Source organism: Diachasmimorpha longicaudata, chromosome 15 (genome assembly GCF_034640455.1).
Source record: "Diachasmimorpha longicaudata isolate KC_UGA_2023 chromosome 15, iyDiaLong2, whole genome shotgun sequence".
Classification (NCBI taxonomy): Eukaryota; Metazoa; Arthropoda; class Insecta; order Hymenoptera; family Braconidae; genus Diachasmimorpha; species Diachasmimorpha longicaudata.
The window spans coordinates 3078558-3100727 of NC_087239.1; the positions used below are offsets into that span (position 1 = coordinate 3078558).

A 22170-nucleotide genomic window follows, 5' to 3' on the forward strand; every position below is an offset into this window, starting at 1 on the left:
AAGTAACCCTACATTTATTATATTGCGATGTTCTCCAGATAAATTTTTGCTACGCTCATCCATGATTGGAATAATAATTCCTGAAAGCGACTCAAAAGGTAGTATATTCATTAGAATTTTATTAACATCCTGTCCAACATTTCCATTAGTTTTTATAACACATTGTTATTATCCATATTGTGCACGATTTCACCATAAAAATGCTTTGGTGTTCTTGTTTGTTATTTACTTATTCTGCTGAACTTATATCGATAAGAATTCTTGCGCATGAATATTCGGATTTTCACTATCTTCTTTCCCATTAGCAACTAAAGAATAAACACGCACCACAAAAGTCTCAAAATTTGCATTGGAAAGTTGAAGACAACAACAATTTGTCGTGTCTTTCTATGAAATATTCTTTTACATAAAAAATTCCTTCAAATAGTCGAAAAAAATGTTGACCTCTTCACTCGGATAGGACCCAAAAATTACTAAAATCATTCAATAAAATAAATTTTAACATACAACTTGAAGAGTTCTAGTAAAAATTCTATAACATTATTCAAAAAATTATCGATTTTTTAACCATATTTCATGGTTCCTGTAACTTTTTTTAACATTCAAATATTGCCATTATGTAATCAATCTCCAATTTGAACTTCACTTTGAACTTTCAATGCAACGAACCTGAGTTTTCTCTATCTAAACATTGATTTCGGAAAAATCGATACGAATTTCCCACGCGTAATGCTAGAAATACAAATGAGTTTCCATATTCATCGAACAGTTCTCGTTTTGCTTTGGAATACGTCAGATCGGAACGCGCGCCTTGAACAAGTCAGACAACCATCCTACCCGGGCCAATTGGCCACCAAAAAGGCAAAAAAGGCGGGAATATAATTTTGAGAAAAAACCCGATTTTTTCGGGTGTAAACCCGACGTTATCTATTCCCATTTATCCGCAATTATCATTTTCCAATAAAAATGAAGCAATCGCATTAATAATGCTGGACTGTAAGCAATTAGTAGAATGTTAATCCGTTCGTCAATTAATTCAATGTACAAGACTCGTTCAGATGAATCTGTTACCTGTTCGTCTCGGTAAAGGAAAGAGGCAAAAAGCGCGCTGTGTACTCAATATATTCATTTTCGTTGTTATCGTCACAGCGCTCGCGTGCGTCTTCGATCTATCTTTGAAACCGCACTTACGTTCGTCCATTTCACACGCACTCTCATACATTAAAAAAAAAATAGTTCAACAAAAGGTGAAGAGGAAGTGAAATCATAAATCCTCGAAATGAATGTCGATAGTGAATAATTTGTGACACCCGGATACTCCAATAATTCTTCTTCCCCTCGATAATACGAGTTTATTGTGAAATACATCGTTGGCAGTGAACGTTGAGTGTCCGTACGTCACTATTTCTCCTTGTCGATAAAAAAAAATTGACAAGCAAAAAATAAAGAAGAAATGCAATACACAGGTTTTAAAGTTTATACTGACATCAACACCGATATTTCCAGTTTAACAAATACATTTTGCAAATGTGAACTCTTATCAATAATTGCCTTCAAAATTTTTGATAAATACTAATAATGGAAAATTCGTGACTATATTTTTTCATAAACGTTGACTACCACCAGTTGATTGTAATAATGAAATCGTGATTAACAAGATGGTTTTTCAAATTTTAATAATTCTGTTAACATGTGGTATAACGAGGGCATTTACTGTGGATGATGTGCAAAAATATGTTGGATGTATGTCGCAGTGTCAACAAGTAAGTCAAAAAGATAATATGTCTTATCAAGAAGCCTTCGAAATTATTCGAAACCATCCACATTCTCATGATACCATCTCTACCATATATTTTAACAATCCCCATTAACTCCAATAGAGTTTTCAATAAAAAAAAAATTAAATTCTAGTGTGACAATACTTAATGTAACACAAGTTGACACAGTTGTATTGATCATCGTTACAGACTATCGATAAAAACGTAGACCTCCGATAAACTGAATTATTAAAAGCAAACATCAGAAAAAATTCAAAAACCAGTATGTAACGCTTGAAATATTTAGCATTGGACGACGAATATATGAATTCCGAATGTGATTTTGGTTTGTAACTGCTGTCTCTTTGAAGAGGCTATTGAACGCTGAATTGTTTTATCGATTATTGAGCCCCTCTAGAGCTCATAAATACTAAAATCGCCCAGTAATCTGCTCTAAGATAGACGATAAATTAAACGTTCAAGGTCATCAATCAGAACATGCGAATCTGCGCGAGGAAAAAGATATTGCATGGTATCAACCGATGAACAATTATTTCCTCTTCCTGATAGCATTTAAATGACAAACAAAGTTAAGTCGATATACGATGAATGTCTAACTGTATATCGTGACGAACATTGTACCGAGGATAGGCAATAATAATTAATCCTACTAATTGATGACAATATGGAAATATCCAGATTTGATTAATTTTTCTTTGAATAATTGAAGAAGAATTAAACGGGGTCAATAGTAATGCGTTAATCGGACATTTTTTCCCAATTAATAATCGAGTCATTTTAATTAGTAATCGTGCATAAATGATTACTCATCTATGATTAAAGACTTGGAGAATAATAGGAGGTGTCGATTAGCAACATAATTGATTATTTTTTCCGTTCAGATTTCAACTAATCAAAGTGCAATGTTCGGGGTCACGGTAGAGCTTCACGTTCAATTTTATTCTTATTTTTCCCATACGAATTTCAACCGATAGAATCGCATGATTCGACTGTTTTTGGGACAATCAACACGTAATTCGACTGATATTTTTTTTGAAAATTTCGCGGGTAATTTTCTATGTTGATATATCTAAAAAACAGTGGGTTGGTCAGTCCACGTGACCTTCGTCCATTTTGGTAGACAGAATATACTGTTGGGTTTATGGCGCCTCATGATTACTATTCTATTGAGCGAAATTAGGATGATTATTTTTTTCATCCCAATTTCAACTAATGAAATGGTGGCATTTCCCGTCACATGGTACAAGTAAGAGAGTTTTACTTCGGATATTTTTCGGATATTTACCTGTTTGTTGCTAAGCAATGAAAATATCCGATAAACAATTTGTACGCGTTTCAAACCCCAAAACTGTCATTACAAAAAATCAAGTTCAAAGACTTTACCTCGACATGAGCAGATTTGGAGGAGAATCCTTGAAGATTATTGATCAGAAAATTAAAAATAATGTTCCTAACAATAGGGTGAAGACAAAAGCCACAATTTGGAAACAATTTTCTGCATTTTGTGCAGACAGCAAATATACGCTGGAAACTACAACTACGAGTGAAAACCATACCATACCATACGACGTGAAATGCCAGACGTTTAATTGCTTGAAATTGGAATGAAAAAAATTATCACATATAATACCACAAGTGCTTCAAAATTATCGAATATTTCCTGATAGATTCGTTGCAAACAAATGAAGGAGTCAAGTTTTTCAGGAAAAATCACTCGTGCTTCGCACTCGTAATTTTTTAGCCTGAAAAACTTGACGACTTCATTTGTATGCAGGGAACCTAGAGGGAAATATTCTATAATTTTGAAGCGCTTGTGGTATTATATGTGATTATTTTTCCCATCCACATTTCAGCCAATAGAATTGTGCCATGACATGAAGAGAGGTTTATTTGGTTAAGTTGTCGTTTGCTTATCAAAATTATCAAAAAATTATCGCATATAATACCACAAGAGCTCCGAAATTATCGGATATTTCCCGATAGGTTCGTTGCAAACAAATTAACGTGTCAAGTTTTCCAGTCTAAAAATCACGAGCGCGAAACCGCGAGTGATTTTTCTGGAAAATTTGACAAGCTTATTTGTTTGTAGGGAACCTTGAGGGAAATATCAGATAATTTCGAAGTTCGAGTGGTATTCGGGGGATTATTTTTCCCACCCAAATTTCAGCCAATAGAATTGCACCATTTGTTGATATTTTGTATAGCCTACCTCGAATATCAGCGATAATTTTTTGAATATTTTGGTAAACAAACGACACTTAACCAAATAAACCTCTTTTCATGTCATGGCACAATTCTCTTGGCCGAAATTTGGATAGGAAAAATAATCCCCTGAATACCACTCGAGCTTCAAAATTATAGAATATTTCCCTCTAGGTTCCCTGCATACAAATGAAGTCGTCAAGTTTTTCAGGAAAAATCACTCGTGCTTCGCACTCGTGATTTTTTAGCCTGAAAAACTTGACTCCTTCATTTGTTTGCAACGAATCTATCGGGAAATATTCGATAATTTTGAACCACTTGTGGTATTATATGTGATTATTTTTTTTTTGCCATTTAATCTGTCAGATACAATTGAGGGTTACTTCATCATTTGTTTTTTTTTATATAGGCAACATGCAAAATTTCCAGTGAAATTTCCAAGAATTTCCGCTGAAATACCGTGTTGACTATATAAAATAACGTCGAATGGTGCAATCCTATTGGCCAAGATTTGGCTGGGAAAAATAATCGCTGAAATTCGAGGTAGGCTATACAAAATATCAACAAATGGGGCAATTCTATCGGCTGAAATTTGGATAGGAAAAATAATCACATATAATACCACAAGTGGTTCAAAATTATCGAATATTTCCCGATAGATTCGTTGCAAACAAATGAAGGAGTCAAGTTTTTCAGGCTAAAAAATCACGAGTGCGAAGCACGAGTGATTTTTCCTGAAAAACTTGACGACTTCATTTGTATGCAGGGAACCTAGAGGGAAATATTCTATAATTTTGAAGCTCGAGTGGTATTCAGGGGATTATTTTTTCTATCCAAATTTCGGCCAAGAGAATTGTGCCATGACATGAAAAGAGGTTTATTTGGTTAAGTGTCGTTTGTTTACCAAAATATTCAAAAAATTATCGCTGATATTCGAGGTAGGCTATACAAAATATCAACAAATGGTGCAATTCTATTGGCTGAAATTTGGGTGGGAAAAATAATCAATAATAATATCCCAAGACTTTCAAAATTATCGGATATTTCTCGAAAGTTTCGTTGCGTAGCAACGAGAGGGATTAGTTTTGCAGGTTAAAAATAAAGTTTTTCTGCGAAACTTATCCCGATCGGTGCTATGCAGGGAAACTGGAGGGAAATATCCGATTAATTTTGAAGGTCGAAAGGTATTTGGCTGGATTATTTTTTTCCTTCAAATTTCAAGCAATTAAATGTCTGGCATTTCCCGTCATATGGTATGGTATGGTTTTCACTCGTAGTTGTAGTTTCCAGCGTATATTTTCTGTCTGCACAAAATGCAGAAAATTGTTTCCAAATTGTGGATTTTGTCTTCACCCTATTATTAGGATTTTTCTTTCATTTTTTGATCAATAATGTCCAAGGATTCTCCTGCAAATCTGCTCATGTCGAGGTAAAGTCTTCGAACTTAATTTTTTCTAATGACAGTTTTGGTGTTTGAAATGCCTACAAAATGTTCATGGGATCTTTTCGTTGCTTAGCAACAAACAGAAAAATATTCGAAAAATATCCGAAGTAAAAACATTTTACTTGTACCACGTGACGGGAAATGCCACCATTTGATTGGTTGAAATTGGGATGAAAAAAATAATCCCCTGAAAAATATGACCCCGTCATTTGTTTGCAAGGAACCTAATAATTTTTGAGCTCTTGTAGTATTAAATGGATTAATTCCCCTGGCAACAGGTGAATTATGAGAGTCAATTGTTTGCCACGATTTTGACAAACTTTGGTGGAAGATACCACGTAACCCCCAAATGATACTCCGATTGGCTGCAATCAGAACGCACAAAATAATCCTCTGAATACCCCTCGACCTTCAAAATTAATCGTGTAATTTCCCTCATGTTTACTTGCATCATAATGATAGGAATACGATTGGCTTATTAAAATCCCGAGTGCGACGCGGAAATTCATTTCTTAGATTTTAATAGGCCATTAACCCTCTCGTTCCTATACAACAAAACAATCGCGAAATTATCCAATCACTTTCAAGGTCTTCCGGTATTATAATCGATAATTCTTAGTTCACATTATTTGTGGTTAATTAACTCGAAAATCGTCGGCTGAGATTATTGGAAGTAATCAAATTAAATGAATTATACCTGAGTAAAATCTTTATTAAAAGGACCTTTCGGCAGAAAAGGCCCCAGTATCGATACACCTGATACCTGATTATGACATCCCAATTGGGACCTGAGGGCGGCCACTACATGTTCACCTCTGCCAATATTGGCAATATTCCAAACTTTGAGAAATATTAACATTATTTACGAACCGACATTGGTGGTCGAAGCGGTTAGGCGCTAGCCTAGTGTGCGAAGGATTGTGAGTTCAAATCCCAGCGGACGTGAATTTGACAAAACCTGAGGTCCCGATGAGCGTGAGGCTCTCGGTCGGGCAGAGGCACCTGTACAGGTATGGATTTTCCGGTGGTTCCTCTTACCATAATTCATTTGTGGTGGTTGAAAGAGGGCAAAAGAGGCCAAAATATTTGTTAAAAAACATGATGTGTCGCATGTTATGTCCTATCAATCCACTCGTATTCTCACATGAGGATGCGAGGATAAATAAACACCACAGCCAAATTGATAGTATGAATGTGGAAAAACTTAAAACAGCAAAAAGAGTAAGCCGATGAATGAGACAAAACAAATGCTGGTATGCAATTGCGACGTACAGCATAGTCGAAAGCTTCACGTAGTGATGCTTAGGAGGCAACTCTCTTTTTTTTTTTTTTTTTTATGTCCTATCAATATCACCAGTAGGATGGTGGCGCCATTGAAAATATTTTTTAATAACGCCAAACGTTGAAGGTGGATCTGTCAGCCGCTGAACCTCTGACGAGGACTCCATGAAAGTCGACTCCTCCAGGTTCAGGTCAATTGAATTATTGGGTAATTCGTTAATAAATTAATAAGACAACTGCTTAGGAGAGCACTTTAACACTTTTATTTGGTAAAAACTGAATGTAAAATTGGATCCTTATATAAAAGTTATTCTTATGACTGATCCTTATCAAGCTCTTGAAAAATACAGGAAAAGACTAACGGAGAGAAGCTGCTAGCAGAAAGTTTGTGTTAGAACTAACTTATCTCAACTTGAACTCATAAGGGTTGGGTCCAGTAACCCCCACCAGTCCCCAAAAATGACGCACACAAATTTTCCTTTTGGAGTTTTAGATTTCTCCCTACCCACCAAGACAATGAACAATGTATCCCACATGTGTTGAAGATGTAAACCAGAAAATCATTAAGATAATCAGTGCTCAAATTTCATGACTTGAGGCCGTGACCGTTGAATTGACTTTTGTCTCTAACCTTTGGTTTTTCAAAGAACAGCCTTTATGCAGAGGTTTTGAGGGTAATAAAATAGATTAGAACTCAACAACTTGACATTTATGTTTTCCTGCAACGGTTTTCCTCAGGACAGTCAATTTATTTATCCCTTGTTCATTGTTTGTCATTATGGTTGTTCTTTTGGATTTTTTCCAAAATTTTCCTACGGCATTAAAACTTTATCTTTAAATAATAATTCAAAAACTTGCGAATTAAAGTGGCTGAGTAATCGCGTCTTCTATACTGTTCACCCCAGGACATCATAGGTTTCATAAACAAAATAGAGACCAGGAGGCCGAACTAACATTGTCCAAAACGTGCCCAAAGTATGTATGTGGTGCTTCAGTCGGTTTATTCCATGTCGGGAGTGGGAGAATAGTAGCTGTGTTAGTTAATAGATATATATAAAGACAAAATGCCTATTCAGAATCTGAGTGAGTCCAAATCTCAAATAATTTTATCTCACATCGCTGTTACTGGTGAATTCCGAGAAATCATTAAATATATATCATCAATGGGCTCCTCGAAAAGTGAAACGATTTAACATCGAAGTAAGACTTGTAAGGTACGATTTGTTTACCGCGGGTGAAAGTTAATTTTCATTTACATCACATATATAATTATTATATTAATTCAAAGGGACAATCATTCACATGAGAATAATGCGAAATAATATTTTCCGTTATAGTTGTATTTGGATGCTGGTGGGATGTGTTATTATCGAGACGAAGGTTTGCTACGTAATTGAATTGAAAGAGGGGTCTGACTTGAAGTTTTCAACCGCACAATTGTACATCAATTTTTCCTGACATTAGGATTCAATTGAATACATTTTATTCAAGAATTCATTGTATATCTTCCCTATTCTGATCAATTGTATAATTTTATAATTGTATAATTTTCTCACACCCTTTAGTCAGCACTGAGAGTCGTATTTTTCATGATTTTAATAATATTTCATTCATATGCTCTTAATTCGATTCGAAACACCATAGAAAGTAATATACCTTGGCCGCGACACTAATACAATGACCTAGAGTACGTATACGAGGTCGACTAAAGCGAATGAAGCGAAACGATTTATAATACGATTACTGCACGGAAGAAGACTTTGTCGCGGAATCTCGAGGATAGACCCACTACAGTTCAGCCTCCTGGTCTCTATTCCCCATGTCTGGCAGAATGGACATGTTAATATTAATGTTAATATTTTAAAATAAACAACTCTTCATTTATTTCAGTGAACGTAATTTTTTATTAATATAGAAAGGAACAAAATCTCTTTAATTTCCAAACGATCTAACACCTTTCTTTTCACTCACCTCATTCTCACATCTTCACCAGACAGCTGTCGTCAAGGAGGATTGACTGAAGTAGACGCTCAGTTCTGGGGGTTTGAGTGACGCCAGTGGTGTCGTAGTACCTCACCCCAGAAGGGACAGGGCGCCACACGTAATGATGGGGTATCTGCCCGTTTTTAATTGCAAATAATTCTTAATTAATCCCTATCTCACTACACATAATTCTCATTTTGAGAATTTCTTTGCAACCGCGAATCAAGAAACAAGGAGTTGGGTTTAGTCTTCCTATCGCCTACCCAATCCCCTGAATTTTAAATGAAGCTTCCTCATATCCTCCTTTCTGCTCATCTATTATCTAATTTCAATGGGATAAAAAGCATTTTTGTGAGGCAGACTGACTATATCTCCATTTTTAACTAGTCCCTCCGATAGCGAGGTTGCTAATGAGGAATTATTGAGTAGGTCGACGGGCAGCAACTGCAACATTGCGTATGGCGCTCTGCCTCTTCCGGGGTGGGGTACTACGATGCCGCTGGCGTCACTCAAACTCCCAGAACTGAGTCTCTACTTCAGTCAATCCTCTTTGGCCGTCGCCATCATTTTTTTCATCCTTCTTTTTCCGCCGTTCGCTCTCTAGCCGTACAAAACGGAAACTATTCAAAATTACATTTGATATAACTGTGCGTGAAATTGATTAAATTATCCCGCGCACTTCTCAAGCTAAAGAATTAATTTCACTTGAAAGAATAAAAATAACTATATTGGAAAACTGTCACTTAAATTAAGTTTACTTTACATTAATGTTATTCTAAATCAAAATACAATACAGCACTATAAATTTGGATTTGCAATACACGATGATTTTATTTTTATGTTTATTTGCTCAAATATTTAAATTCCGATTAAAATGGAATGACCCGGATGAGCGTGAGAATTCCAAAGTCACGTTGTTCGTTCACTTCATGTTATTCGACTGACCTGGCTACTTCAATCTTCCTCATCTTGAGGATGTTTTGTCCCGTTTTTGGGGGTGTTGGGCAAAGGAAAAGATTAGCCATAAAAATGCATGCTTGTGGTGAAGAAGGTATCGGCAACCTTCTCTAATAAAACGGGAAAATTTCGAATCATAAAAGCACGGCTAGCAAGGGATTAGGTTGCAGAGAGAATTGAGAGAATTTTTTTATTATAAGAAGTTCTGGATGGGAGTGAAGTATGGGACCGTATGAGTTTTAAGAATAATTTTGGAGGAAGTGGCCTTGTTGAACGCGGAATTTTCTGACTGAAAGCTCCATGCGGTTTTCTCCAACAGATGTTTAAAAAAAAAATGTTTTTCTCCATCCGCTCATCCGAGTCGCTCAACGATCAAAAATATATAATGCAAACAACCTCGTCCTTTTTCGTGCCTTAAAGGACGAAAAAATAACTGACATGTAAAATAATGTGGAACGCTTTCACAGACCACACGCTGTATGTGCGACATTGTTGTTTGTAATGTTGCAGATGTGATATTCTCCTCGGTGATATTTCTTTGGTGATGAATAATGAAATCAATCTTATTCCTCTGGAGTTCTAAATTCCAGAGGTCTGAGTTGATACACTATCCACCCAACTATTACACGCCGAATAGGTTCCTTGTGTAACTAGTTCAGAAGGTTTTTAAAAGAGTTGGAGTGAGTGAGGATGTGACGGGTGAATATTGGAAGACTTGGGTTTGTCGGATGTAAACACTTCACTTTGTTGTTTTCACTACCTTTCTATTGATTCAAAAAAGGGCACAGTTGTTACTAGATGTAACTAGCAAGAGGTTTTAAAATTCAACTAACTCACAATTTTACAATATTAGTCTTATATGCTAAACGGTGGTGGCAATGCCGAACGAACGAGTCTAAAGTTAGAAGTTTTCCCATTGGTGGAGATATGCAAAAGAGGTGGCAAATACCTATTTTTGAGAAATTGGGAGGTTTTTCCGGTTACGGGAGAGGTGGAAGGGAGCGGCAGTCTTAGGTTCCCTAGGGTAGGTGCAGCCCGTGATGAGAGATTATCGAGACGAACCGATTGGTGCAAATAAAACCTTATTAAGGCTCATTATGAAGGTATTGGATAGTCATAAACGACCCAAAAACGCAGAAATATTTGAATAAATGAGTATTAAAATCTAGAAAGAAAATTGAAAATGTGGACGAGGGGTCTTTTATAGCTGTTTCACGAGGAATTTAATTATTTCTAGATTTGGAGAAAATATAGTATAAATACCATAATAAAACGATTGAGAGGGCAGCTGCACTGAGGATTAAAAATAGTGAATATAATTTCGATTTATGAATTTATGAACGCGGGGAAATACGTTCTCTTTGAATAAAATAATTTCTGGGACAGCTAAATTGGGAAAAAGAGGAATGAAAGGAAAATGATAAGAAATACCGAAAATTGAAGCTTCTGCGCGATGGCACTCAATAATATTCTTATCGGTGACATGTTTGCTTGTTATATTTTTGTTTGTGATATTTTTGACGTGATATTCTTGTCTGAGATAAATAGTGCTGTAACCTCTCGAAACGTCAACCGCGCGCACATCTGGTAGGCTTTTGGTGTTTACTAGAGGCCACGTATGCATTTTACAATCGCTGACATAACCTTGATTGCATGAAGGTCTGTGGCCGTTAGTTGCGCGCTCAATCTACTGTTATGGTTCATATCATCGAGTGAATTTTCTCAATCCTCAATAAAGTAGATGTACGTCATAGCGATGAACAAAATCGTGACGCAATCAGAAACAATTTCACGCTGAATTATTCTAATTTTCCGAGGGCGGGGAGGGTCGTTAAATGTATTAATAATTGATAGTTTAAGATGATATATATATATGAAAAAATAATTTCAGCAATAATTTTTATCATCAATAGGAGAAAAAACATTCATTCCACTCTGTGACTCTACACTTATTGTTTCATCTCCAAATTTGAAAAGATACGGAAGGTAGTTATCAATCTTAGAAAGTCTCGGGTATGTCGTAATTACGGAAAAATTATAACTAAAAGGTTTCTCCCCGGGCATGGGAATTCCCCATTCTCTTTATCTCTACGATCTCCTCAAAACCAAATGCAAAAAACGTTGAATGTCCGGGTCTCTGCTTGTACAAGGTCTCTACAGAATTGCCTCTTCATAAAGTCCATCTTCCACATCAAATTCCCACACGAATTCCTCAAATATTGCAGTTGTTTACAACTTAATCCTTTGCAGCTGTCTCCGTATACCTCTCTCCTCCCGCCAGTCCCTCAGCGGTCAAAATTCCTCTCAAAAAAGGTTATCCGAATGGAAAGGTGTCTCCTTCGATCCTCAGAAATACCTCCCCTGAAGTCAAATTTTCGCCAATCAAAACTCAGCTTTCCCCCCCCCCCCCTACTCCCTTTAAGATCCTCAAAAAGGAGGAAACACCCTCAGGAGAAGAGAAGGGCATACTGAAAGAGTTTTTGAGTTCAGTCTAAAATACGCGATCGAAATATAAACACCGATTCCGTACAGACATATCCGGGTTTTTCTATTCCGCTTTCCGCGACCTGAACACCTTGCCTGTACACCCTTATTTTTATTGTTTGCTACCATTCACCAAAAACCTCGAACTATCATAAGTGTGTGAAGTTTTTGAAAATAAATTAAATCTCTATAAAATTCTATTGGTTCCACAACATAAATATATAAAATCTGTGAATATTAAACTTCTGTATTCTGTGTTATTTCTCCTTGTAAGAGAATAAACAATTAAAAAATCAATTTCCTAACTTAGTCTTAATATTCTTTCGAGTGACGTTAATTTCAATAGCTCGAAAAGTACACGTGTTCAAATAAAACAATAATTACGTGCACACTTATGTTGAGGCAAAACTTGGATTGTTGTTAATTACCTATAAATTGCCCGGGTCAGTTACCATATACGTTGGAATGTGTTCAGAACGAAAATCCGATCGATGAATTGGTATAATTTTCATCCCTTGAAACGCTATTTCCTATTATGACAATTTTTTGACAAAAATTAATTTACAGTTGGATTGAATACGTCTTGGTACGATTGGTATTTCTTTTATTCTCATGTTTCCACTTGAGATTGGAAAACATTTTTATCGGTGAAAATTCTGAGAAGTTTGGGGTATGATGTGTGTGTCGTTTTCTTGGGTCTATACAGAAGCGCATGAGGCCCTTTAGTCTTTTTAGTTAGTTCCTCTAAAGAAACGGACCAGAGCGGTTGTGCCTTTCGAACCTATAAAATAAACGAGAATAACAAAACATTCACAGGTTTGAATCGTTATAACTATTCCAATTCTAATAGTGAATGACTGCACTATTAAATTTCAGTACGAACTGTTAATGGATTCAATTGATCTCGTGGATTGTCGGTGCAGTTTGACGAGTGAGGAGAAGAAAAACTTGTTGAGTCGAAGGTCAATAATCAGTGAACACGTTATTAATGCTTCTAGTGTCACTTCATTATTAATAGAGTGCGACTCGTATATTTGGAGTCAAAACTAGGTGTTAATATATGTTGGGACCCTGTATGTGTGCACGCGATTATTTGATATATTCAGTATTTTCGCAATAGACCATTAAATTATAAAATTCCAAAGCTCATCTCCTAGGACATGTTGTAAAGGAAATGTTGGTTGCATGCGTCCTTCACTTAGGCCATGCCATAAAGTCTCGTTTACAACCAAGCGTCAAGTAATACCATAACCTGACCAATGTTTAGTTGAGGAACGTGATTTTGGGTGGTCGGGCGTCGGAAAAATTGGGATTGGTGTAGTGAGATGCAGTTGAAGACACACGACACTAAGTTATAAAAACTTCGTATGTTTATTGTCACTAATTGTAAAAAACTATACAAGTTTCACAAAGTTCGTTGGGTTTCACCCGTGTGAAATCCTGGATCGTTGAGGTTCGAAATTTAGTTGAGAGACGTTGAATAATGCGAAAAGGTAGAATTACGTTGACCGGTACGTTGGAGATACGTTGTAAGACAGGAATAAGTTGACTGATACGTTGAATGTACGTTGAAAGATAGGAATAAGTTGACTGATACGTTGAATGTACGTTGAAAGACTGATTTGGGGGGAGGTCTCAAGTTCGTCACCGAGACCGATGAACAGTGACCCGATGAACCCCGGAAGTATCCTGAAATTCATCGATCACTTGTCGTTGAGTTGGGGGGCGTTTTTTAGGTATAGTTTAAACATCCCGCCCGCATTCATCATTGCGGTGACTTGTAATACTTTTGATAAAGTAGAATATCTGTTGAGGAACTCTGTCAGTGGATGCTGCCTAGCTTCAGCAGCTACTGGGTGAGCTGTTGCTGGTCTCTCTTCAAGAGAGACTTCCGTTGGAGCACTGGTGGTATTTTGTGGCCAGTCTGACGGCGGTTTTACTAGCCAGTCAGGCCCTTTCCACCAAAGGTGATGTTCGTTGAGTTGACTCGGTGAAATGCCACGTGAAGCGCAGTCAGCAGGGTTGTAAATCCCACCAACATGTCTCCATACGGCTGTTGGTAACTCTTCCTGGATTTTCGTTACTCTATTGTGAACGAATTCCTTCCATCTCGATGGATGGCTGTTGATCCATGCCAAAGCTACTGAAGAATCAGACCAAAGGTATGTCTCTCCGTTCATTTCCAATGTGCGTTGTGCCCAGCTGACAATTTTTGTTAGCAGAAGGGCCGCGGTTAGCTCCAGGCGTGGAATCGTCAGCTTTTTCAGTAGTGCAACTCTTGTTTTTGCACACACCAAGCTGATTGTTGGTGTTTCGTTGTCTCGTTGAACTCGTAGATAAACGACTGCTCCCATGGCAGCTGTTGATGCGTCGGCAAATCCATGTATTTGACCATTACCTACTTTAGCTTGGATTAGTTTATACAACCAAATAATAAGAAAATTTAAACCTTAATATGGGTTCCTCTTGCCAGAAGAATTAGACGAGACCCTGAATGGATTTGCAAAATTATACTAAAGTCAGCATAAGTTTTAACATCGGGTATAACCCGAAGTCTTCCCCCTCCCTTCTTCGCGCATGCGTAATTTCAGGATATTACTGCGTTACCCACATGAAGGGAGAAGGGAGGGGAGACTTCGGGTTATACCCGATGTTAAAACTTATGCTGACTTTAGAATAGTTTTGGACCAGTTACATTCGAAGTTTCGAAGGAGGAATTAGTCGCTTCTAACCTATTGTCCATATCACGAACTTGGGGCAATAAACTTCATGTCTTACAAGTGCAACATTCCCTGTATTATTTCAAGGCGCATCCGATTAATTTCGAGTCCGCAGCATATCCACGATTTCAACGAATGAGTAAAGGTTTCATGTCATATGTTTCATGTCATATGATTGTTGGATTTCGGGGCTTTCCCCAATACAATGTTGTATACCCCAAAATTCCAGTCCTAGAACCATATTTTTCCTCTCCTTAAAACCTTATAATTAAAACCTTAAGCCGTTAAAAGCATAATCCTACCCTAAAACCATTCCAACTTTCTCCCCAATAAACAACCCTCATTTAGAAGATTTTCGTGCAAAGAGTCCCACTCAAGACCCTTTCTGATCCTCAGGCCCATATGTCCACTCTCTATCCCTACTCCAATCCTCTAATAGCTATCACATGGTCATCCCTCAAACTCTCCCAAATATATCTTGTAGACCTCACTTTACGAACAACTTTGGACACGACTGGTTGTCTCAACAAATTGTACTCCCAGACAAACGAATAAACTTCTTTTATTTTTGTGGACTATCAAAAACGAGTACGTTTACTCCGGTATCCAACGACAAAATTCACTCTGCTATCTAGTATATTTTCGAATGACGAAATTATTATTCTTTTTTTTTTCGCGAGACCCTCCTCCAATAGAATAATGAAAGAGACGTCCCCATGGCGATTATCCACTGTAGTTTTCCACAACATACATCTGGTGACCAGAGATGACCAAGATGGGTGCAAGAGAAGGGAGCTATACTGCTCTCTGGGGCTTGTGTTGGATTTTCGTAATAAATTCAAAACACAGAATTTATATTTAAATAAAAACTGATATTTATTAGGAAATTCACTCAACGTGTAAATATTGTGACTACAGATTTATGTATTCAAAGAGATTTCTGATCTTAGAATTGACTCAGTGCTCTCGGTGAAGTTCGGGATCTAACTGTTTAACAAGAATAATGTTAGAGTACTCAGTTGCTTACCTGAGGACACAAGGAGGAAATGGCGGGGATGGAAGGAAGCATGGCTATTTTTTAGGGATGCAGATGCCAGCTTCTAGTAAATGGGTAATTGAGAAAATTCGTAATGGCGCCAGGGTTTATGATAGGTTTAAGAGTTGGGCCAGACGTAGTTGGGGTATGCCCTAAGCAATAAATGAATGGGAAATAGAAATATTAATGTAAAATACAAAGTGAAATATAGGGGTATACAACACTTGGGTGTAAGCTTTGGGCCTCACGAGGAATAGTTAGTTAGTTTTAGGTCATAGCAAACATTCATTCTGTACACTACCTTTTGAGTGAATTAAGTGAAAATAATATTTGATTAGTAAGTGGAAAAAAGTGTTGAAACGCGTGCAGTATTTACTCTTTCTTACCCTGTAATACTATAATAATGTCCAACACTTCGCAATTGAAATGTCCTCCAAATGCTGGTCCCAGTGATCATAATAATTGAATAAACAAATTATTTTACTCTCCAAACGTCATTGTTGATTCATTTCATTGTGTGTTTGCAATGAGTAAGCATTGCATCTGTTAGTGACCGGGCTTGTACCACTTATACACATAAACATGTTATGCAGCTCACAAATAAGACTGTTTTACCATAAATAAGTGAAAAGTGATGTTACCATTATAGGGCCGATTTTTATGATTCGTTTTGGAATGAGAAGGTTGTTTGATCATTGTGCACATAATTATTGTTTCGTATAAGCACATGCACTTGTCGAGCTATTGAAATTAACGTCACTCGAAACAATATTAAGACTAAATTAAGAATTTTTTATATTGATTATTTATTCTCTTACAAGGAGAAATAAGGCACAACACGGAGTTTGAAATCACAATTTTGTATTTTAAAATGGAGGCTCAATAGATTTTTACAAAGATTTATTTTATTTTCACTTCACAAACTTATGGTAATTTAAGGTTTTTTTGGTGCAATGTAACAAACAATGAAGATAATTATATGAAGGCAAAGTACTCGGATCGGGCAACGGGGAATATAAAATCCGGATATGCGTGAACGGAAATCGGTGTTAGCGTTTCGACAGCGGAGTGAAAACTAATCGCAAAAACCCTCTCATTATTCCCCTTTCGTCTCCTGAGGGTGTGTTCTTTTTAGTGAGGATTTAAAAGAAAATTTAACTTCAGGGGAGGTGCTGCTGAGGGTCAAAGAGGACTCCTTTCCATTCGGATAACTTTTTGGGAGGAATCTTGACCGCTGAGTGACTTATGGGAGGAGAGAGGCATTCTAACACAACTCCACCGGATTTCGCTGTGAAGCGCGAGAGAAATTTGTCAAAATTGTTTTATTGTCGCGACTGCAAGAGATTAAGTTTTAAAGACCTGCAATATTTGAGAGATTTTTGTGGGAATGTGACGTGAAATATACAATTTATGAAGAGATAATTTGTAGAGACATTATAAGGAAGACATAGACTCGAACCTTAGACTTTTTTGAATGTGTTTTAGTTAGATCCCAGAGACAAATAGAACGGTGATTTCCCATGGCCGGGGGGGGGGGACATTTTGATTATAATTTTCCCGTAATCACGACATACCCGAAACTTTCTCAGCGATTAATAGGTACCTTCCTTTTCTTCTCAAACTAGAAGATAAAACTATCATTGTAAATTTCAAATGGAAATTACTGAAGATGACACTTCTTAAAATTTTGGGAAAAATCTACACATCTGGTTCTAGAGAAAATTCCACTCGTGATGGTTAGATTGTGGATGTTTCAGCATTGGTCTCGAGGAATGCCCCATGGCACCAGGCACGGAAATGTTTGGGGAAATCTTTTTCATTCGCTATTGAATTTTCACAAGAGGATTGGGAGGTAGCTATGCTCTATCTAAGTTCTCGAATATGTAATGACGACGACATTAGAATAATTGTTTTTGTCTCTAATTATTCCTTTTCTTTTATCGAGGGAAGGAATGAAACACTTGCTAGTGTGAAAAGTTCTCTGAATTAATTAATTCTGTCTTCTATCGACTGTTCCTGGGAATTGCTCGACCTGTTCGAGCGTGCGAAAGCTGGACAGGTCGAGCTGTCCGAGCGTGTGATGATTAGACAGGTCGAGCTGTTTAGAGGGAGGAGGGCGACAGCATAGGGTAGACACGTAGGAAATACTCCCAATCATTATACGAGACTTGCCGGCATTAGCACAGGTCTCATATTGCGTATGAGCGCTCCACGTTAGAGTCACTCAGCTGGTGATCTGAAGCGGTTCTTCGGAACGATCAGTAGAGACGTTAATTCCGCGCGCTCCAGGAGAGACTAATGTCGGGAATATTCACACTACGGGCAGTGGCAGCACCTTCCGGTAAACCGCGCCCCACCCTGCCGTGAGTCGAGAGTGGGGATGAGTGCCTTAAAAGCCCGCATATCCCACTCATTAGGCAGTGCCGCATCGGCTGGCACGCGGAGCCGTTCGCTGCCAAGCTCTGCCTGGAGTCTTACAAGAGATCCCTAATGGTCTCCATTGATTTACCTGTTTACCTCAACTCTCAGGGGTAAGGGTAGAGCCTCTCGAGGTAGCGCTGTAGGTTAGGACCACTCCTAGTGACCCGTCTTGTTCTCTGAAAGAATACCAGCGGCCAATTGAATTTTCCCCCGGGTTCTTCCCCCTTCCGTTAATCATCTCAAGGTGTGCTCTCCGCGATGATATCCTTGGGGGCGTCTTCGTCGCCCCGGATTGCCATATTGACCTACTGACTTTATCCCGAAGCTTGTTGTTCCTTTCGTCACTCTATTGCGGTTACGAAATATTGGGTGCGAGTATGAAAACGGACGAAGATAACGTCGCCCTCAACTACGGGGACGAAGTCAGAAAAAGTGGTACACAATATGCTAAATTACAGCAGAAGGGGATCTTCATATGCCCTCAGAGTAAAAACAATCCGAGAACTTAACGGTCGTTTTATGTAATACAAAGCCATCAAAAGTGAAGCAAAGACGAGCGCCAGAGCGTCAAACCAGAGGATAAAAGGTGAGGTGTCAAGGATGACACTAATACCGAGACAACAGCTGATTTCAGAGCAGAGGGCAAGTAGTGGATCGTCGCTAAGGAGAGTACACGAGACAAAATACCGAGGGCAGTGACAAATCTTCATACGCATCATGCCTAAAGCAGCGAGAGAAACAATTGAAAAAAGTGAAGATGATCGGCACGAGATAATCAGCCGTAACCGACACAGGAAGCGATCTGAGTTTAATCAATAGAGACTAATGTAGTACGATGAAAGAGATTGATCGTAAAATTGAAATGAAAATTTCTAGAGCATATGTAATAATCGAAACCCGATAGGGAGAATATTATAAACATTATTTTAAAGTTCTAATTGTGCGAAAGCATTAGTCAGGACAAATTCACTTTTGTACTTCAATGAGGGGAAAAACTTTATGAGACTCAATCAAAAGTGAAAGGGAGGTGAAAACTAAAATATATGCATGTGAATTTTGAGAATTTCAATAGGACGCCAGGAGAAACAACAAAAAATCAGAGTCCTAAGTCGTCTAAAAAATATATTTTCGGTACTCAGGCGCGGAAAGCACTAGCTATCCGCCTGGTTTGAGGACGATAGGTTAGCCATCATAGCACCGGACTCCACCAACATACACCTAGGAGTATAGGTACTGCTTTCTAGGAGGGTAGGTAAGCACCGATACTATAGGTGCTTACCTACCCTCCGCTAAACACCTAACTAACGGAGACTGCCGTAACTTCGGAGTGACATGACAGTTGAGCAATAGCAATACAAAGATATCAAGTGAGTGAAAATTATTAAAAAGGAGAATGAATCGCATCGTTCCTGAAACTCCAGAGGACGTGCTTTCTGGTGAGATGTTTAGTGAAGAGCAGGAATCCACTGATTCGGTTGCATCAGCTACCATAAGTTCTCTGGGATACCAGAACATTTCCGAGGCAGATCCGAACCTCAACGAAGAGACATCATTTATTCCTGATGATGTTGGCAAAACACGCTGAATCGTATATGATAACAACAAAATCGAAAAGCGTGTACGAGAAAACGTACAAAACTTTCCAAACGTTTTTGCAAGAAAAAAAAATCAGAAATGTGAATGAGAAAGTGCTGTTAGGATACTTTCACATGTTGGGGAGATCCATGGCACCAAAATCACTATGGGCTATATATTCTATGTTGAAAAGGACTCTCCACGTTTATGATAGCCATCAGATTGAAAATTATCACAAGCTCACCATGTTTCTGTCAGGCAACGAGAAAGCATCAACTCACGTGCCCAAGCAAGCTTCTACTTTCACTGCCACGCAAATCCAGAGATTTATTGAAGAGGCTCCTGCCATGATGTACTTGCCACAAAAGGTATGTTTATAATAATTCTAATATTAGTATTGTTGTCGAAGGGATTTTTTTCAGTAAATATTCCCATCCATAGGTTACAGCGATCATTGGGATTCATGATCTGTGTCGAGCAGCAGGGCTCTGCAACTTGACGTTGAATCATGCAGAGGATCATCATACCTGCATCAACTTTGTTTTGGAGAGAACCAAAAATGGTCAAAATCGGGGATTTTCGCTTACTGGAGGATACCGTAATATCGTGAAGAAGTACTTGTCTTTGAGACCATCAGGATTTGAACGGAAAAATCTGTTTATCAAATACAGCAAAGGGCAATGTCATCGCCAAGTAATTGGCATACATGCTATTGCCAAGTTTCCGAAGCAGATCGCCACCTATTTGGACCTCGCAAACCCCAATACATTCACCGGGCATTCATTTCGACGTACAGGCGCAACAATCGCAGCTGAGGCAGGGGTTGATTTCATGGCTCTCAAAAAATTGGGAGGATGGAAATCTTCCTCAACACCCCATCGTTATACTCATAGCACTCAGAAACAGAAAAACATTGTATCCAGTCAAATTAGCAACGCCATTAGAGGAGTGTCAGTAGTTCCCACTTCAACAAGCACAATGAATGCTCCATCTGCATCAGGATCCAGTTCTCCACCAGCTCCCACAGTTCCCATATTTGCTCACCCGACGACTTCAGATCATCCCGAGTCAAGTACAAAAAAAGCCAAACTCAACATCCAGTCGTTTTCGTCAGCTGCAATCGTTCATCAACCCATCATTTTGGCGGAGCAGCGATCCCTGATCGATATTCCGCGCAGTTCCGGTCAAACCATAAATATCAATTTTTCAGGTTGCTCAAATTTTAATATATTTACTACCTCTGACAAAGAAAATCACCCATAAAAACGTTTGGCTTAGGTTCTATTGTCCATGGTTGTGTTAATCCAAAGATGAAATCATACTATTGTGAAGCTTATTAACCAAAAAACATTTTATAATATTAAAGCACTATTAATCTCTTAGTATTCTGATTAAGATTCGTTTTCTTTAGTTTATATCGTTTATGTATTTTTCCAAAGAATAAATGTTTTTTAATTAAGTCTGTTTCGGTTTTTCAGTGGGGGGGGGGGGGGAGCGGAGCCCCACCAACACCTCCCCCTTTCCCGCGCCCCTTCGCCCACCCGTCATACGCTTTCGTAAATAAAAAAAGATTATGGCATTAGGACGATGGTGTCGGATTGTGAGTCGTGTAAAGTTTGCACTCCTCACAATCCAACCCCATCGTCCTCATGCCATAATCTACTATTCCATCTTTTTTATCCGAAAAATGGGATACCCAAGGGCTTCCAACATTTGACACCATTTTTTTTATGTTGAAGTTGAAACGAAGGACACTTTTGCTTCCGAATGGAAGCCTTATGTTTGACCGTTTCCCCGATTCTCTACTTTCAATTGCAAGCTATCTAGAATGTTGCGAAACACGAAAAAACGATATTTTTATATCATTTTTGTGTATATGTGGTGGGAAATTCCTAATTTCGATAAAATTCTACATAAATACGATACAATTTGAAGCTACAAATCGTTATTTTCAACTTATGATATCTATCGTTAACCCTTACTTTGATGCGTGCTTCCAGCTCGATCAGTCCAGTAATGCCTAGGGTGTAGCAACTCATGTAAATTTCGTATTTTGTCTGAAATCTTCGTATTATATGTACGGACACGAAAACTGTTCCATTATTCTTAAAAATAAGCCATTTAAAATTTAGAGAGTATTTTAAGAGAAATACGGGTAATAAAATAATTAACGCGTCTGTAACAACACACGTTTGTTACACTCGAGCTAACAATTTAATATCACTCGAGATGTGTAAGGGCTTCTATTTTTAGTTTGTCTTTGAAGGAATCACTTATGATTAACACAGA

General features: G+C 37.9%; 2 protein-coding genes across 2 annotated transcripts in view; both read left to right on the forward strand.

Annotated features, from left to right (window-relative positions):
• The first annotated feature begins 786 nt into the window (after positions 1-786).
• Positions 787-22170, forward strand: part of LOC135169531 (tyrosine-protein kinase receptor torso) — an 81314-nt gene continuing 59930 nt past the window's right edge. Inside the window, exon 1 of the mRNA XM_064134602.1 lies at positions 787-1763. Coding sequence (XP_063990672.1) covers positions 1659-1763 — 105 coding nt within the window. The 5' untranslated portion in view covers positions 787-1658. The remainder of the gene's footprint in view (positions 1764-22170) is intronic.
• LOC135169535 (uncharacterized) lies at positions 14818-21359 on the forward strand. Its single transcript, XM_064134608.1, has 2 exons — positions 14818-20249; positions 20323-21359. Exons 1-2 carry the CDS (start codon positions 19869-19871, stop codon positions 21142-21144), a joined length of 1203 nt encoding a protein of 400 aa, XP_063990678.1. The 5' UTR covers positions 14818-19868; the 3' UTR covers positions 21145-21359.

Excerpts from the sequence above, each read along its gene's own strand:
- LOC135169535 (XM_064134608.1), top strand. The coding sequence starts at position 19,869 with ATGATGTTGGCAAAACACGCTGAATCGTATATGATAACAACAAAATCG. Across the intron at positions 20,250-20,322 it reads TGATGTACTTGCCACAAAAG|GTTACAGCGATCATTGGGAT; the intron begins GTATGTTTATAA and ends TCCCATCCATAG.